Below are 18958 nucleotides of genomic sequence, written 5' to 3'. Positions count from 1 at the left end.
AAGGATTTTAGACACAAGCTTCCAGAGGATGCATCAACGTGGAAAGAAACATTTGGTGACGTGCAGGCTAAAACTTATCTTCATACAATGTGGGCTGGTTTTTCCACAGATACGTTTAACCAGTGTAATAATATTTTATTGGCTAGATTTAAATAAACATGTTCAATAGACTGTAAATAAAGGCAGATGTAGCCTCCATGATGTCACTCACAGGTTTATGAAGAGTCATTTTAAAGATAAGTGTGTTGGGATCGCATCCCACGTGCTCGAAAAAGAACAATAAAGAGGCCTACAGGGCCCTCCTGAAGCAGAGTTGTTTGCCTGTTTGGAAATGGCGCCACGACCACAGGATCCACCCCTAGGTTGTGGTTCTGAGTTTGAACAGGAGGGCATTGGCTGGACGCCAGCGCCCTCAGCAGGGGTCCCCGATGACGTCACACAGGTAATAAAAACGCTCCGTGATTGGTGCTACAGATTTCGTGTCGGCCGTCAAGTGATCGGTGAAGGATCATTAGTTGAAGGACTAATACCCGATCTGTGAACTCTGTTCTCCGGCTCGGCTGTTGTGTAGTGATATTGTAACAATCGACTGTGGTGCGATCTCTTTCCCCTTCCTTTTCTTCCTCTCGCACACGTCCACATACAGCTACCAGCCGCCATCTTGGCTCCGACAAGTGCGTAGCCGTCGCCATCTTGGTCATTGCAGACGTCCAACCTAGTGACTCTTTACTGCATCTTTACTGCTCTCTCTCACACACACACACACACACACACACACTCACTCATTCACTCCTTCTCTCTCCTCCCACACACATCCTCAAGATCAGTAGATGACTGGTGCGATTGAAGTTCCTGTGTTATTGTGATTGTCATTGCTATCGCTATTTATTAGTGTTGCTGCATATATTAAATGTTACCGCTATAGCTTTCACCATCGCTAAGGCTATCCAGATTGCTAATCTGATATTGTACTACATGTGTTACCCGTTGTAGTTTAGTAGCTGAGTGTTATTGAATAATCAGACTACAACAGCCATTTATCCAGTGTGATGTTATTTGGAATTATTACTGTGAATAAGTTCTGTTATATGTTAAACCGTAAACTTCCTGACGTCTGACTCTTAACTCCCTGCTAATCCAAAAGTGTGTTGGCACGCGTGGACTACAGCCACAGCCTTTGATGTATTGTGGTTAACACTCATGCATGTGTGATAAAGGAGGAAGTTCTACTGAACTTTTTTTCCCATTAGTTTGTAGTCAATTAAGCACGAAAGAGCGGATTCGCATCAAGAGATAGGAACATGTTGGCGTATGTTATAATTCCTTCATTCATATGAGCTGGACCATCGCTGAAACAATGTGTAGGAAAGAAAATGCAATAAAGCAAACATGCATATTTATTCAGTGTAAAAACAGTCACACACTGGCACTAAATACCCAGCACAACAAGTAAGACAATTGGGCAACTGCCACTGTGATACTATTCTCACAAATGGCATCTTCACTGCTCACTTCGCTTCCCCACCAGTACACCTATAGTTTGCGTGGTGGATTCTGTAAATGTAAATCCAAGGTACCAAAAAATAAAGGTAGCTTTAACAGAAGAGCAACATTGTGTGCGGTCTGTTATCCATTCTCTCATATAATGTATTATTCAGAAAAACATTTGACACATGGCATCTCTCTAAAGAAGGCCTGACGTGGACAGACCTGCCTGGTTTCCCTCCAACACTTACTGTCAGATCAGTTGCTCCCCTCAATGAGACATCCTGATTTTCCACAGTCTGAGCTCATGTTGCTGCCATAGACGGACGACACACAATATCCCCCGGTGGCAGCAGCCAACCACCATGAGGCTGAAATGGCTGCAGCACTTCCTCACAGACCTGAATGAGGCCTAGAGCGTTATGCAGTGTCAGCACTAGGCCAGTCTTTTCTCCCTGCAGCTCATCTTCCACCTTGGTCGACTCATGCTCACTCACAGAAACACTCTTACCACCCCCCACCCCTTTATTTTTTATTTTTTTTGGAGACTCCTGTCAGTTTGTATGTTGGTAATTTTGGTGCTTTTAAAGGAGACTGTATGCAAGTCCCCTGACAGGGGAAACGAGCCCAGCAGACGGAAAACAAAGCACTCTGTATTATTCTGGAGCTAGAGAGAGCTTTATATTGAAACGCCCAAACTGTGGCAGTGTAGTCTCACAGAGGAGGGGGGATGAAAAGTGTCAGAGTGGGAGTGAGTAAACGATAAAAGTGAAAGCCGCCACCAGAGGAACTTAGGATGTTTTTTTAAGGATGTGTTTTTTTTCCCTTAAAAAAGTGGCTTTAGTGGTAACAAGTGCATTAAGAACAGATGGAGGTTCAGGAAACAGTGTGGAAAATAAGGCTTTGATATAGTAAACCCCCACAGCCCGTTCCATTGAACTTGATCAATGATTTTTTTTTTCACCTTGTAGACCAGTCTACAGGAGGCTTGGATAAAGATACTTTTTTAATTAATATTTTATAATTAACTTCTATGTATTAATATTTCTTTAATATTCTATTAAAGTTATTGTCATAGATTTGGATACCTTTCCTGTCAATTTATGTGATTTTATTTAATCATGAAGTCACATTGTCATCAAGATCTTATTTACAACTGACACCTAGATACAGAAAATAAAATAAAGAAATATCAGTGGTGGAGATACTTGTGTATCTGTATGTATTCATATGGCAAGAAAACAAATGTTTCTACGATCAACAATCAGAGAGGTGACGATGTACAGCAAAGGGTAGACTTGAATCTAGGACAAAAGGACTGAGTCTTGGTGGTATTCACTGAGACATTGGGCACAGCAACAAATGCATTTGAATATTATTTCAGATACATAAGCAGGTAAACGAAAATGATTCCCTCATACATACAGAGTTTGTGTTCTTGAGCCGATCAGTTGGTCTGTTTCAGTGGTTCAGGTTTCAGTCTGCTCCACAGATAACAATTCCAGATGGGGTGTGACATCTGAAGGCTTTCCTAGAAAGATTTGTGTTTACTGCTGGAACATATAAACCCTGAGAACGTATATTAACGGTGCAACGTCTTTGGAACAGCAGTGATGGTGTCAACAGCTACACACTGTAGTGTCAGATATTGTTTTCACCTTGTGAGTCCATGTGTGTCATCACAGCAAGATATTTTTCATCATGAATATTTCTTTCCTTTTGTAAAGTTATTGTCCTGGCAAAGGAAAAAAGAGGCAGCAAAGTTGACATTGTATTCATTTTGCTATTACTTTATCGTGTCTGAATTGTGTGACATGGATTAGAGTTAGATGTGAGACCCAAACCTGGTCTATCTGAGGGTCTTTAAGTTACACCATAGAAAAACCTATGAGTTGACCCTGGGCCAAGAGATGAAACAATGTTTTTGGGTTCATCCCAGTGTCACAAATTTGACAGCTAGATGCCATTTTGACAAAACTCAAATGTTATGGGACAAACTGATTTTGCTGGTCAAAGGTCTTGTACACTTTCTGCTTGCTGTTTCTCAATATATATTATCGTATCTTATTACACCACCTTGAGGGATGTTCTGCACAAACATTCAGTTGCACTGGAGATGAACTTAACAGAATCACTTGTCAGAGGTCAAATTCATACACTGATTGTGAATCAACTTATTTCAAATATTTATATGGATATATATATATATTTTTTTTTTTTTTTTGAAACGGTCAAAGGCCAACTTCACTATAACTGCAAAGACACCTCTGGTCATTATCTGATACTAACTCAGGATGATTGTGACCATATTTTCTGCAGCTTGTCTTCTTAATGGAGGTAAACAACCACAAAGTAGAGTTTAATTTCTTTTTACATCTATTACTCACTCATAAGCATGACGCACAGGTTACGCCTAGCATTTTTCTTCCAGCCACACTGGTTTTGAATCTTTTCTTCAAGGGAAAGAAACAAAAACAGTAGCAAAAAATGGGCAGTCAGAGAGAGCCTTCCAAAATGACACCAATTTGTACCCGTTTTCAATGATGGAGCGGAACTTCCATCATTACATGATATCCCGCATCTGATACTGCTAATGATTGGTAGCAGTTGAGCCATTCAATTTACAGTAACAAAAGAGAAAATCTATTTAACGAGAATTTAAATTGATGGAACACATTTAAATGTACAATTCTTTCACAGCGGGTTTTGTTTTGTTTTTTTTCCTCACTACCTTACTCTAACTGATGTTTTGAACATTGGTTCATCAGACCAGAAGCAGACTAATTTTCAGGAAATTAGGACCAATAAGAGGCTCATCAGCTCTAGTCAGGCTGCTCCCCATGGGATGTCCATTTTCTTATCAGTTCAGTGAAATAACTCTCGTGACTGGTGTTTGAAGCCTGAAGTCGATGCTTGTGTGTGTATTTGCTTGAGGAACAGGGAGTCTGTCACACTGCTCACACGTACCAACACAAGAAATTATGTATATCCAAGCACGTAAACACATGGGATGCAACTTCAAAAACACCAATGAGCACATAAAAGTCTGAGACAAATATTAAAAAATTCTAAAAAAAAATTGCCCACATCATCCGTCCGTGGTCTCTCACTCCTTCCATCCTCCCACCTTCTGCTCCCGAGGGAGACTCTGTTGGTGGGGTCAGACAGCAGCCCTCCATTGATGTTATGAAAGTATGAACATGAAGTCACTGCAGGCTAGCTCCGCCCACCCTTAGTGGGAGACACTTCAAGAGGAATCCTCAATGAGCAAGCTTATTTTAGCTCGCCCTCCCTCGCACCATCTCCTGTTTCCACTCTTTGTTTTTCTCCATTTCTTCTTTGCTCCGCTCCCTTGAGGTTTTACCATTAGCTGACCCTATATATTGAAGTGAGAAGAACACCCAATGTTCAAAATAGAAGAAATAAAAGCCACAGCAGCAGCGGTTTCTGTTACCCTTTCTTCTCAGCACTGATCTCAGATCAAGGAAGTGGAAATGTGTGGAATCTCTGTTACAATTGCCACCAGCATAGATGCATCAAAGCGCCCATAACAGCTGTCCGTGTGAGATACCAATGGCAGGGGTCAGGTCATTGGAGGTTCATACACATTCTGTCAGCGATCATTTCTCCTGACAGCAGGTATTTTGACATTTCTGGACTGGGAAACTATGATGGAGGGCAGGAACATCAACAACATCAAGTGTCGTAGCTCAAGTGTTGCAGATGCCCCCTTTAAAAAAAAAAAAAATCAGAGTGGCTGACAGCCATCGTCCACCAAATTGCAGTGGATGACTTGCACATGGTGCCTGTCTCAGAGATCAGCTGACAGGAGTGGAACTGCTTGACCACAGAGTGAATGTTTGAGTGATTCAAAGTCACAGTGGCCAGACATGATGGACCGAAGAAGAGAAAAAGACTGACAGTAGAGCCTGGTGAAACAGAAAGAGGGAAAGATGGATCGGGGCTGGAAGGGGAGATGTTTTATTTTGGTTTCCACCAGGCTCTGTTTCACTTCATCTTCCTCCTGTCAGCTTTACATCTTCATGCTCTGCCTCCTACAGTTGCAATTGTTTCATATAAAATGGGACTCAATCAGTGGTATTATTGGATTTACTGAGCTCCATTTGGTGCAGCAGTGCTATTGAGGTTGGAGAGAAAGAGAGGCACCGTGGACTGCACTTTACTCCAGCCTCACTCTCTTTCTCTCTCTATGAAGCTTAGACAGTGGGTCAATAGAGACCAAGGCATAGCCGCTGTTTCCTGCACTAATCTGCCTATTCAGCACCAGAGATAGACCCAGCAATATCTGACAGAGGAAGGGGAAAAGAAGGGGGGGGAAATACAGGTACCGTAATATGGTGAAAGTCTTTGAGAGTAAAAATAGAGCAGTGAAGGAGAAAGGAGGTATTAAAAGGCTCAGAATTATGACAAGTTCTTTAAAAAAAAAAACACGAGGAGGGAAGAGGTTGGAAAATTGAGGATGCATCAGGAGACGTACAGCAGAGAGAGAAGAGCAGGCGATAAGTGACTGAGGCAGTTGTTAAACAACTGTGGGTGGCGATGGTCTGCAGCGATGGCCCCACCTTCCCCCACAGAACGGGATTTTTATAATGCCTCATTGAGGCCGAGGCGATAAGTCATCAAGTGGTTATGCGTAGGATAATCCACTCCTCTGGTTTCTTTTAAAGCGGCTGAGGTGGAAGTGGAATGTAAATATAATCCCTATAGTCTGCTGCACCTTGTGGTATTTTCCCAGAGTGACAGAGGGAGGAGGACATGCATCCGGCTGATGGTCAAGCAGAGACGTTGTAGGTTGTTGCTTCCCAGAAACTCTGGTTCTCTGTGTAGATCATGGCGATATCACTTTAATTTGAATGGTTTCCTTCCTCAAGCTTAACTCTGTTTTTTTCTGTCTTTATTGCTTTGTTATTCTCTCTGCAGGCTCCATCCCCTCTATTCCGCCTCCCTGTTCTCTCCCAGTCCTGACTAAGCACTTTGAGGTCTTGAGGTCAGAGATTTGGTCATAATTAGACTGGTGTCTGTGTACAGCTATGCTCATTTTGCTCTAACAGTCCACATAACTCTTTTATCTTGATAATGCTGCAGTTTCTAAACACAGATTGGTCAGACCTGCTGTTAGCATCCATCTCAGGTGAGGTCAGGTCCAAGTGGACTAAGTGCTGGTGTGGATACATCTGAGATACACTGAGGAGATACCATCTCACAACTCACACCACATTGTATTTGTGCTTTTCTATGAAGATAGGTGTTTATTTCTCATATATTATGTTTGTTATTATTATCCTTATCATGACTAATATTATTATCATTAGTAGTAGTAGTAGTACTGCTATTTGTATTTTAAAGAAAGAGAGAGCGAAATGTAAATCATTGGTGCAGGGAGAAGGGGTGGGATTAGGTAAATTTCAATTTCTTCCCACTCACTCTTCAACATGAATATTTAGTTTACCATTCATGTTGTTGTTTTCTTCTTTTTTTTCTGTTTTATGTTCAAAATAAGCTTTCACATGACAATCAGGCCTAAACTGTGACAGCAATTCACAAAGCAATTGCATCTTCCAAAATGACTAATCTTCAGTAGCAGCTGGGGTAAGACTGTCAGTACAGTCTTCACTTTATAGCGTCCTGAAACTAACTCATCTAAAAAAGTGGAAAAAATGGTGAAAAACGCATCCAAACATAAACACTTCTTAAATGTGCTAGAGACTCACTGCCCTCCAGTTTTAACTGTCGGTTTATTTCCTTATTCCTCCAAATGCTGGACTGCTGCTGGGGGTTTCTGCTAGGACCAGATGTGGACTCAGACGGCCACCACTGCCCTGTGAGCTTAGCTCTAGCAGTTCTGTCTCTTTCTTTCCAACCTTTTCACCACCCTCGTGTCCCACTGTCTCCCTCTGTGTGTCTGACTGGATAGCTGCTTGACAGGAATTGAAGAGCAAAGCTCAAAAACTCAGCTCCATTGACCCAGAATGGATCTTCAATACTTTGATCCGCTTTGTCTTTGAAACCATCCACCCTGCTGGAATGGAACTCTCCTATCAACCAGCACTCCACCTTTCTGTCTGCTTTTACTCTGAGAATCGTACTCAGTGGCATTTACTCCCTGACAACTCATGTATTTATTATGTGGACATAAGGGTTTGATTGTACAATGTCACTGTATCTTCTCTATCATTCTGACCTCACTTCTTCTTGCCATTTGATGTAGATTGTTCAAAAATGAGACAGCAAAATGCTTTTATCGTCCCATATTAAACCCATAGATGCGTATATGCATCGTCTTCACAGTCTTATTGCTCCACGAGGGTTTGAGCTGGAGACAGAATGTTTCTGATGACTAATAAGCCCAGAAACATCTTTGATTGGTCCATTGTCAGTTTATATCTGTACGTTTATGCATCATTTCTCATCGACCATCTTTGATAGTGACGTCTTGAGTCTCTTCAGCAGGCACTCCTATTGGCTCCAGTGGGTGATGTCACAGCTAATGAGTGTCCCATTCAGAGACCTACCAACAGTTTCCTGTGCAGCCAAGCCAAACAGGATCAATGCTGTATTTTTGTGATCCCAGGGTGAGAAGAGGTTAATATGAGTTCCAGTGGCGGCTGATGCGAAACATTTTTTGGGCAGCGCAATTTACCTTGGCATACATAGGGGTGTAACAGTATACAGAGGTTACGGTTCAATACAAGCTTTGTACTTTTAGTTTAGTTTACTCCGTATCGTTTGTGTCCGACTTATGCGTCGGACCGACGCACATAGCTGCATCCCGTGAAGAATCTAATTCAAACCGATTAACCCTATATAACCTATCATAGAAGAATTTTAATTTGCTATACATCAATGCAATACTGAGATTCCAAATTCTAATAATATGTATTGACCTATGACCATGTTAACTAAAGAAGTTGCTAGAAAATGCAATAAACCACAAAAAAAGATTATTATTATTATTTTTTTTTTTTTTTAAAACACATATTTTCCCAAACACAGAAATGGTATAGCTGTATCCCTCAAAAGTGTAAATGTAAAAAAGTTGCACAAAGTCCTTTCAAACCACAGAAAAGTTATTTTGGGTGTGTATATTGCTTAGTTTCTGAGATACACAAATTTTTATAGTCAGCACCAAAAACGAAAATAAATTGAACGTTTTGCACAATACACAAAAAGATGCCATGTTCCTTAAAATAAACTATTTACTCTAACTCATATATATATATACATGTTAGCACTTCCACGATCTATAATTATAAATAATATAAATAATATAATTATGTGTGATGAGTCTGGCGTGGGTGGGCTGTGTGTGTCTGTGTTATTTTTATAAGAGCAAGAATTACGATATGAGTGAGAGTGACTACATCTAAGGGTAAAACTAATAGTTGATTGCGGGAAAAACTATAATTCCCGGGAAAATGATGTCACTTTCGATTAGTTCATCATCCGAATTGCAGTAAACAGCTGCAGCATAGATACAATAGTTTTGTTGTTTGCGCTTTCTCCATGTTTTTTGGAAACCGATTAGCGGTTCTGCACTCTGGGATACACTGAAAGCCTGGTATTAAAGTGTCACTCCTCTGGTTTAAAATAAAAAAAAAATATATTATATCTTATTTGGTTGCAATTGTTTGCAATTCTACTGGCATTTAAAAATAGATATGCAAATTGCCACTGACCAGCCGCCACTGATGAGATTATAACTGTCTTATAAGGATTTAAACTAGAGAACTACAGAGCCCAAACATTTATATCACTTTTTACTATGGATTGAATTTTTTTCTAGTACAAGATAATCAATGTTACCTTTTGTTACTTCTTTTATTACTACTTTCCATTTGAGTGACAGATATAATTAGCTCAGGTTGTGCTTGGTTATGTCTTCTTCAAAACTTTCCAAGGAAAAACCAAGACGGGGATAAAATGATTAACAGAACAATTTAAAATGAATGAATTATCTATTAGAATAACTCAGGGTTTCAACACTGATCAGATAAATGCAAGACAACATTAAGGCCCTGACGGGGAGCCTTGTATTGTCAGTGTCTTTCAAAATGCTGTAGCCGCCAAACTTTCTGACATTATACGTCTTTCCTTTTCTTGTGCTCTTCATCAAATACAGTTCAGAAATATTTTAACACGAGTTTCAAGTAATTTGGAGATGTTTTTGAACCCAAATTCTTCAAACAAGTATAAAGAAACGATTCCACCAAACACTGCCATGTTCTCTTAATGAAAGGCATCCTAGTTAGTCAGGATCAAACCTGAATGCGTTACATCAAAGCAGTCATATTTGTGTGTCATGCTGACTGGGCTTGTGAAAGCTGAAATCAGTTCCTTGCAGATACTTAAATATTCCAACATCAACGTGTTGTTCTTTGACTGACTTAGATTTTTTTTTTTTCTTTTTCTTTTTCTTTTTCGGGTTGACGGAACAGACGCTGTGTCTTCTGTTTACTGTTATACTGGAACCTGCCAACCCCTGCACCTTAATTGAGGGCGAGCACAAACTCAGACATCACACTTTGATGTTTGGAAGCAGAGGTGGGCCCAGTTGTGAGGCTGTCATCTGGTTAGCAGGCGGGCAAGTTCCTCCCACAGCAGATGTTTTTTTTTTTTTGCCAATTCTGTCCCAGTTTCCACATCAGACCTGTACTGATATGTGTTCCTGGGGAATTTAGTCTCCTGCTAATGACCCCATTAGTCTATGGGGTGGGGGGGGGCTTGGTGTGAGTGTTTGAGTGGGTGAAATGATGCGTCAACCCACCTGACAAAACAATCACATTAACTCACCCAGTTGCCACAGCGATAAATGAACACTTGCACTCCCCTGCAGCATAATTTGATTACTTTTGACCAATTTAATTTTGCAAATGGAGATGTGTGCGATCACGTGAAAAAATCTACACAATTATGATGGCAATTTGACAAAGGTTAAAGCTATTTTGATGAAAAGAAAATATCAAATGTTACATTGGAAAATCAATGAATATCTTTCGTTAACTTTCCCAATGTTTCAGACAGCCGTTTTAGGTCTTGCTGTGATGATGTAGGGATGTGAAATGTATAGTGACATTGCTGCAGCTACAGCTGTGCCCTGGAGGCCTCCCAAAAAAGAGGAATCAGGTTTCAGACAGCTGTCTGTCTGATCACAGAGGATTAAGTTGAATTATGTCTGAAATGTTGTTTCCATCCCAGATCTGTCTCTTGCCAATGATCTCCTTAACTTTTTTTCAGTGAGGAGGTTTTAACCACAAGTTTTTGGCTTTTTACATGTTTTAATGATGCAAACCAGGCTTACACATACGCATGACATCACTGATATGTAAAACCAAGTATCTACTGAAAATTATTTTGAGAAAAAATATCCTTTAAAGCACATTTTTATAAAAAAAAAAAAAAATAAAAAAAAATTCTTAAGGAAGAAAATAGTGACACGGTTACAGCCAAGATTTTTGAATACAAGATTTGAATTTCCAACCCCATCAAACTTTGTAATGTCAACCAAAAGTTCTCTTTTCATTTTAAAATGTAAAACACTCTTGTGCTGCTAAACTCCAGATCAATTTCCTTATTTTGATAAATCAGAACATGACCTTGTGAAAGTAAAGTGGCAGCTGGTAGAACATGAATTATAGTTAAAATATGCAAAAAAGAACTACTGGCATTTGGAACAAGCCATAAAGAGCAACAGAAAGTCAAATCTGGGCTTTGTGGCAGCCAAAACACACACACACACCTGAAAACCATGGCCAAATGGAAGCAAACACAGCCGTAATGATCCACATTCCAACAGACCAGGTGACTCCATCCAATTCGCCCTCCCTCCATCATTGTGAATGAAGAGAGCACATGTTGCTTCTTCTGGCTTTCATATCTGCCTGTGTGGCTCGCTCGGTAAGAACTTTGCAAATTATGTATGTGCACAGGTGCATGTACCCACCTGCGATATTTCCACAGGTACACACATGAACCTGCAGAGTCACGCACAAGCACACAACAAGGAACTGTGTAATCGGCTTTCCCGTTTCCACGTAAAATTCCCAGAATCACTTGAGTGTGAAATGCTGAAAACATCCTGCATCCAAATCATATCAAGACCGGAGCAGATTCCCTCTGCTGTGCACTCGCAGATTGAGCTGTAATGACCAAGCATTGTCAGGCCTATGATTGTTAGTAGGGAAAGACAGGACTTGCTGCACTCACAAGAACTGCCTCCTCTCTAAATCCACATTAACAACAGCAGCTACTGCCAAGGTAACGCAATGCTGTGCCAAAGTTGCACTGAGAGAGCTGTGGTGCTGAACACTGGTGAGAGGCAAACAGTGAAGAAGGAAAGAAGAAGAGATAGGAAGACGGAAGATTCTCTTAGGTGACTAGAGCGTTAACCCCCTTGTCTCCTACTGAAGCCAAACATCACTGGCTGGGAAGAGGAAATTGTTTTGTGGACGTGGTGCCTGCCAGTATGATGATCTGTCTTCACCTGTCGCACACCGACTGTGACTGTTCACTTGTCCCTCAATCACAGCTCTGTCATCACAGCACAACCATATTTGACGGTGTTTTTCACACAGATAATTACACAAACAGAGACAGACATTATCTCAACCCATAGAGAGGGACACACCTGTGTCAGTGGTCATACATTTTTACCACCATTGAGTAATGATGGAGACATAACATTTACCAACGTCCTATTCAGCCTTTGTCTTATTAGCATTTTCCATTAGTAACCAGTGGTTTGGCATTGGTCTTACCAAGCTTAGAACTAAACATTGTGCTGTTTATTTCTTGACTGTGTACAGAAAAAACAAAAGATCTTTGTAGATCTCAATATTTCTCCAAGCAGTTATTTTTTCCTATTATATAAATGTCATTAGTGGATTTTTTCCCTTGTCATTTTCATTGACAAGGAATTAGTTTTTACTTATAAATGAAATATATACTTAAATAAATAATAATTAAAAATAATAATTATATATATACTTAAATATATAGAGGGATTCACTCATAAAGCATCGTTAAGTCACTCCTAACTCCCAATCGAGGCACTAATGTCTCACCTCTACAGGTTACCTCTTGTAAAAATAAAACAATTCTCTTCAAGCTGTGTACTACTTATTTCTTACTTTCTTTCCTCTCTGGGCTTTTAGGTATTGCTGTCGCCAGTGCACTGGTGGACACATCACAGCAGCGAGTGGCAGATCTCAAGGAACGAGGCCTTGGTCTGAAGCACCGCAAACACACAATGCACCATCAAGGGACCTGCGTATGAAATGGATGCCCTCCTTAAGATGACCACATATTCACAAACCCCCAGGGGATTATTTTCACTGGCTCTATAAAGTGGAAACACTGTAAACAAAACAAAAGCCTGCAAAAGTGAGTTTTGATGATCTTTGATCTTAAAATTGACTTGAAGTAGAAAGGAATGGAAGAAGGGAAGTATGCACTGCCTCAAAAGGCATCCAAACTGGGAAATTGAAGCTTGTAGGAAAACCTACTCATCAATATGCTCGTTTAATCCTCTGTGTATATAATGTTGGTCTGAGGAGCAAGTAAAACAACAATTGGACAATTAATTTCTCCATCATAACTTCACATGGCAGACTTCTCTGCTCACATGCCATGTGGCTCTATGTCTTTATCTGTTTGTGATGTGGTCTGCCATCCAGAGAAAACAACGCTTGTTTTTCACCAATAAACCAAATGAAATGGCTTTGAGCTCCAGTGGAAGATACTGAGGCAAAATCGAACAAACCCACTCGGACTTGGACCTGACTCGATCAATTCAAGGCACTGGAATGACTGATGATCTGGAAACAAAGGTTTGCTTCAGGAGAAAGTCTCTGGAAATTTTAGAGGCTACTGTTATCAAGGCATTGAAGAACTGCATCTGACTACAGAGGTCTTTGTATGTAACTATTAAAACGTGACTTATGAAATACATTAGATTTTTATTTTATTTTTTATTTTATTTCTTCCCTGCACTGGCATCTGGGGTTTTACATTTTGATATCTGCTCAGGTCCTCTGTAATGGAAAGGTTGTGTGCAGTTGCGAGCCTTTGATGCATCTGTATATGCACTACAAGTGAAATGCTTTACCAGTACATTAGGACCCTATGAGGGATAAGAATATGCAACTGAACATCCAAATATAATGTCTATTCTGGGCTGTAATGTGACCCTATGGGCAGTATCAAACACATACTACTGGTGGTATTCATAAGCCTATTGATTTATTTATTTATGACTGTGAAGCTACACAAGACATCTTTCCTCATGACCTCCAGTAAGTTTCACGCCTGTTTATTTGTGATACACAATTTTTTCTATTGCATATGTTATATTTATTAATTATGCAAATTCCAGTTAAACATTGATTTTGCAAGTTTACAAATGCAATAAGGCTTCTTTTTTTAACACGATGACTAATCATTGATGTCATTGAGCAGGTCTGTGCAATATTCTGTTTCTGTTCTTCTTCACACAGTGTCTCCTCACTTGCATAGCTTATGATTTATTGACATAGCAAACACCATATGTGTATTATACCGAGTCTCAAGTGATGTCAAGTCTTTCCTTTTAACCAAACCTTGATTTGATGCCGTTGTTACTTTTCTTCAAGTTCACATAGACCACAGAGTCACGTCTTTATGCACATGTATTGTCTAAATATTGAGTCTGATTATTTTTGACTCCATATAATTTTACACCAGTTTGTTGTTGAGACTTCAATTAACAAAGGGCAGCTCACCTCACTATTTTTGTCCATATGAGCATTTACAATAAAAACGTTTTGATGCTTCTTTGTATGGTAATTGTAACCAATAGACTGTGTGTATCTTATATCTAGTTTGTGTCGCTGTGTATTGATCAACCGTCTCAGGATGTCAAAAAAAAAAAAAAGACTACACAGTCACAGTAATACAGGCGCCAGGCTACAAATACTTCTTGACAAAGACGAACCAGCTCATCTAGAGGTTGTAACAGCACAAACCAGTAACGTATGATGAGTGAAACGTGTAGTAGATATCCTCTGCAGTTTCCACAGCAACCCTTTGACGTTTCCTTTTTCTGAACAAATGTAATATGTCTAGTGGAAGCACTTCAGTGAGTGAGTGTGAGTGTTTGTGAGTGTTTGGTCTTTGTGGCCACATGTCCAAACTATTTTCTGCATACATCAGACAGGACCCCATAATATTTGTCAGTCTTTTTTTATATTCTGCCCTCTTCATGTCTAAAGTTAGAAACACCTTTTGATATAGGTGTAAATGTAATGAAGTGTGTACGCTCATATCTACGTGATTAATGTCTCATGTCTTTGCACCTCACATCAACACATACTGAATACTAACATTGGAGAAAAACCCTCCTCTTCTTCTCCAGTTACTTGCACACAACAAACCACAGTTATGGACCTTTTTTTTTCCAATCAGCTCCAGGTATCATATTAATACAGTGAAAATATCAAAGGTGTCGATCCACTGACTAATGATCACAGTCTGAATTAGGAAACTGAGCCTTAAAAATCAGCTTGCAGGACATAGTCGCCTCAGCCACGTCCCCAACCCTTAACCACAAACAACCCTGGAGGATTTGATTTGCTGAGTCTTTCACTGATATCTTCTTTATTTCTTTTCAAACACACAGAATATATTCAGCCAACCAGAAGAAAGGATCAGATCCTCTCCGCTGATTGGATGTCTGACCTGCTATTCCTAGATCTCCAGAGAGAAGCCTGAGAGAGGAGATGTGAAAATCTGCTTATGGAGATCAACACCTAAGATAAAACAAAAGAAAATATGTAACCTCTGAGATAAAGCAAAGAGTTGACTATAAAGACCAGTAATTCAAATGTTCACAAGTGAATTCACATTTCAGGAACACAAACTTGTGCAAGAAATCGATCAAGCAAATAAAAAAGCAACATAAAAAAACGATTGTGAACACTGACAAGCTGTTTGCAAAACAAACAAATCATCCACAGCGGTCATCACATGTGAGCATGTTTGGATTCCCCTGATGATAACCACCATTCTCAGGTGAAAACGTTAAGCTATCTCTAGCAGCAGACCCGCTGTCCTGTCAAACACGTGTAACTATATCACTTAAAGTGGGTCTATCTCTTATGTTTGTGTCTCATATTTTTGCTGTTATATGTGGTGGACGTGGCAGTGGGGCTTTGTTTACAAATATGGTATCACACACTGATGCAGTTCATAGATATACCTGTAAAATAAACACAGTCTTTTTATATCTAGATTGCTTCACTAACAAACGGCGACTGTTTGCTTGAAAATTATCCGCAAATTATATTCTTCATCATGAGGATTGTTGTGTGGGATCTGATCATCTTCAAGAAATAGACAATTCCATGCAAATAAGGAAATCAAAACCAGAAGAAAACAGAATGGCAGCAGAGGATCCAGTGGCTGCAGCTCTCTGCCATCTGGCCACACTTCAAAATCCTTCATACTCTATAATGTAGCTGTAAATAAAAGCTGGGTAAACAATTCCTTCATGCCAGTAATCATTTGCACATGGCTTCTTTTACCTTAAAAGGCCTTATCTTCTACTAACCAGCTGCGCTCCGATGAAATGGTTCAAATGAAACAAACCCCTGTTAAAACACAATCAATTTCCTTTAATTCTGTTAGATTTCCCTGCTCAGCCACAGGTTTGTAAAAGTACACGAACAAACTGTAACGCTTTCTAATTCCAGGCTATTATCACACCGTGTTTGTCTTAACGCTTCCTTTTGGCTCCTTTCTTTGAACATCTAGTTTGAAACTTGTAAGGCCTCTGAACATTACATGAGGTCAATGCGGCTGCTGTCACCACCATTAGTGACCAAGAGGAGATAAGTGCTCCTTTTTACGCTCTTAGTTCTCTCTATTTGCCCCCCCCCTCAAGATAAAAGACTGTAGTGTTTAGCATTAAGTGGGCTGCTGGCATCTATGCTCTGCTCAATACCTGCACGTCAGAGGCAGCAGGAAGTGGTGCACTTTCCCTTTTATCCTGATCTAACGTTTTTTAAACCAGTTGTGAAGGTAAAAGAGTGGTCTGCTTTTCAGCTCAGTGTAAGGAGCATAATAACTGAGCACAGAAGACTTATGGAGCAGAGAAAGAAACAAAGAAAGAAGGAAGTAAAGAAAGAAAGGCACCAACCCATGATTAATTAAGAATTGATTTTCGTATTTTTAAACTATAAAGAATATCTAAAAACATTCAAAATCTGTCTCCTAAAAAACATATCTCAGAGAGCTCATAGTTCCTTATTGACCAGGAGGTCACTTCTCTGTCTGGATGTGGGTTTACTTGTGGTTCCTAGAGTCTCAGAGAATAAATCAGGAGGCAGATCTTTCAGCTATCAGGCTCCTCTTCTATGGAACCAACTCCCAGTATTGGTCTGGGGGGCGGACTCTGTCACAGCTTTAAGATCAGGCTTAAAACCTTCCTTCGTGAGAAAGCCTGCACTTAAAAAATTAAAGTATAATCACTGTTTCTGTACTTGTGCTGCTAGAGGGCTACACAGCTGGGGAATGCACCAAGCATCTCTTTCACTCCCCCCCTCCCATCTCTCTCTGTGGCTCTCCCCCCCAATCCATGTACATTTCATCATTACATATCTCTTACTTTGCTTCTTCCTGTAGTCTGTGTTTTATCCCTCCTGTCCTCTCTCTTCCTGTGCCCATCCTACAGGTGCTGAATCATCTCTGCTCCATGTTGCCGCTCAGTACCTGCTGCTGCAATAGCCACCATTAGTAATCATTACATACCACTAATATTTTCCCATTGTTGCTAATATTTACTTGGCACACTTATTGCTATCAGATTTCAATCACTATTTACCTCTTAAATTTTTGTTTGCATTGTTAAAGGATCTTCTTTCCTCCTGCTCCCGTTCTCACTCCATCCGTCTGCGCCACCAATGGTTGTAAAAAGAGCTTTTTGGACAGAACAGGTGTACAGGTCAGCCCTGGGGTCTGTGTCCATTTTGATACACACTCGATGGTTGAATGACATATGGCAGTTCTGATACACACACTTCTGTAAAAGCCTAAAAACTATCAATACATACACTTTACAATGATTAAAACAATGTAGCAACACACTCAGCAACTAAGCCAAGAATCAATTCCAAAATACTGTAGTAAGAAAGAGGAATACAATACAATGAAATGTGAAAAAAGGCATTCACTTCTTCCTTTAAAGATTACATTATATTTGGAACTAACCCATAATTTAGTTCAGCTTACAAACTACATAAACATTAACCACTATCATCTGCCTATAAGGTGGAATGATACCCAGAATCTGGTAAATGGTGTCTGGCGAGCAGTTTCAATTACCACTACATCACCACATTACTAAATAAATAAATAAAATGAAGTTCTGTCTTGATGCAAACAGTTTTCACAGTGCTTCAAGTCATGAAGAAGCAGAAAGGGAAAAAGTGACAAAAAAAGGTAAAAACCCCAAACGAGTTGCTAATTATGCACCAAAGTCCCACTAAGAATAGAAAACTATTAAATTAAAACGCATTGATGCTTCATTGATTTTTAATCAAAATTCCACCTGTCTAATAAATAAGAAACCGACAAACTTCCACATTTCAATACAAAAGGAAATGAGAAATTTACTTTCGACTCTGCATAGTTTCAAAATGAGGGAATATTTTCCGCTTTCAGATAAAACGGTTGAGAATAAGCTCCCACAGCTGCACATAAATGCAAATTTGTACGGCCCTTGAGTTCACGTCCCCTTTATTAAATTTTTATCTTGAAGTTTTCACAGTGATGCCATTCAGCAGAAATAAGATTGACTGATATTTATAACCTGGCAGGTACAAGCTAAAATTCCAGACATAAGTATAACGTTTAGCCAGGAATGAATCAATTCAATCAGCAAAATCTGCCCCATGTTACTTCAGCCAAGTCTGAGTTTTTAGGTCCCAGTAATGTCAAAGCAGATGAACACACACACTTTGTGTTGAGGCATTTTGGCCTGTTCAGTAATAAAAATGATCACTTCCTCATCCCCCATGTCTCACTGTCTCTCTGCCTCATCCTCTTTGTCCCCCCCCTCTGGTTGAGGACTCAGGGTCAGCTGAGCCATGTTCTTGTGATTGATGCCCCATCCAGACCTCAGTCTTTATGCCATTACAGGCCAATTGCGGTGTGTAATTTGCACAATGGTCTGAAGACAAGTGACCAACTCAGCCGGGGCCCGACAAACAGCTACAAAGCACACTGCTGTCACACACATTCACACACACATCCAACCAAACCACTGACCAGTTAGCCAGACTTTGTGACTCTGTGCGGAATGTCTCAACATTGTCCTCTACTTAGTCCTAGTATGCACTGCTTTGTCATAAGTCAACTTCTCCTCCAAGAAAGGGCCCTTTTTTCCTCCTCTCAGCAAAGCGCATTGGAGAATGAAAGTGAA

At 40.0% G+C, this 18958-nt stretch overlaps 1 protein-coding gene across 1 annotated transcript in view; it reads left to right on the top strand.

Annotated features, from left to right (window-relative positions):
- The window catches only part of LOC115055162 (attractin-like protein 1), a 114859-nt gene extending 100647 nt beyond the window's left edge, over window positions 1-14212 (top strand). Inside the window, exon 4 of the mRNA XM_029520687.1 lies at window positions 12657-14212. Coding sequence (XP_029376547.1) covers window positions 12657-12778 — 122 coding nt within the window. The 3' untranslated portion in view covers window positions 12779-14212. The remainder of the gene's footprint in view (window positions 1-12656) is intronic.
- Window positions 14213-18958: the final 4746 nt, after the last annotated feature.

This window comes from Echeneis naucrates, chromosome 15 (genome assembly GCF_900963305.1).
Source record: "Echeneis naucrates chromosome 15, fEcheNa1.1, whole genome shotgun sequence".
NCBI classification, from domain to species: Eukaryota; Metazoa; Chordata; class Actinopteri; order Carangiformes; family Echeneidae; genus Echeneis; species Echeneis naucrates.
The sequence above is the reverse complement of the archived record's forward strand: the minus strand, read 5'-3'. Positions and strand labels throughout refer to the sequence as shown.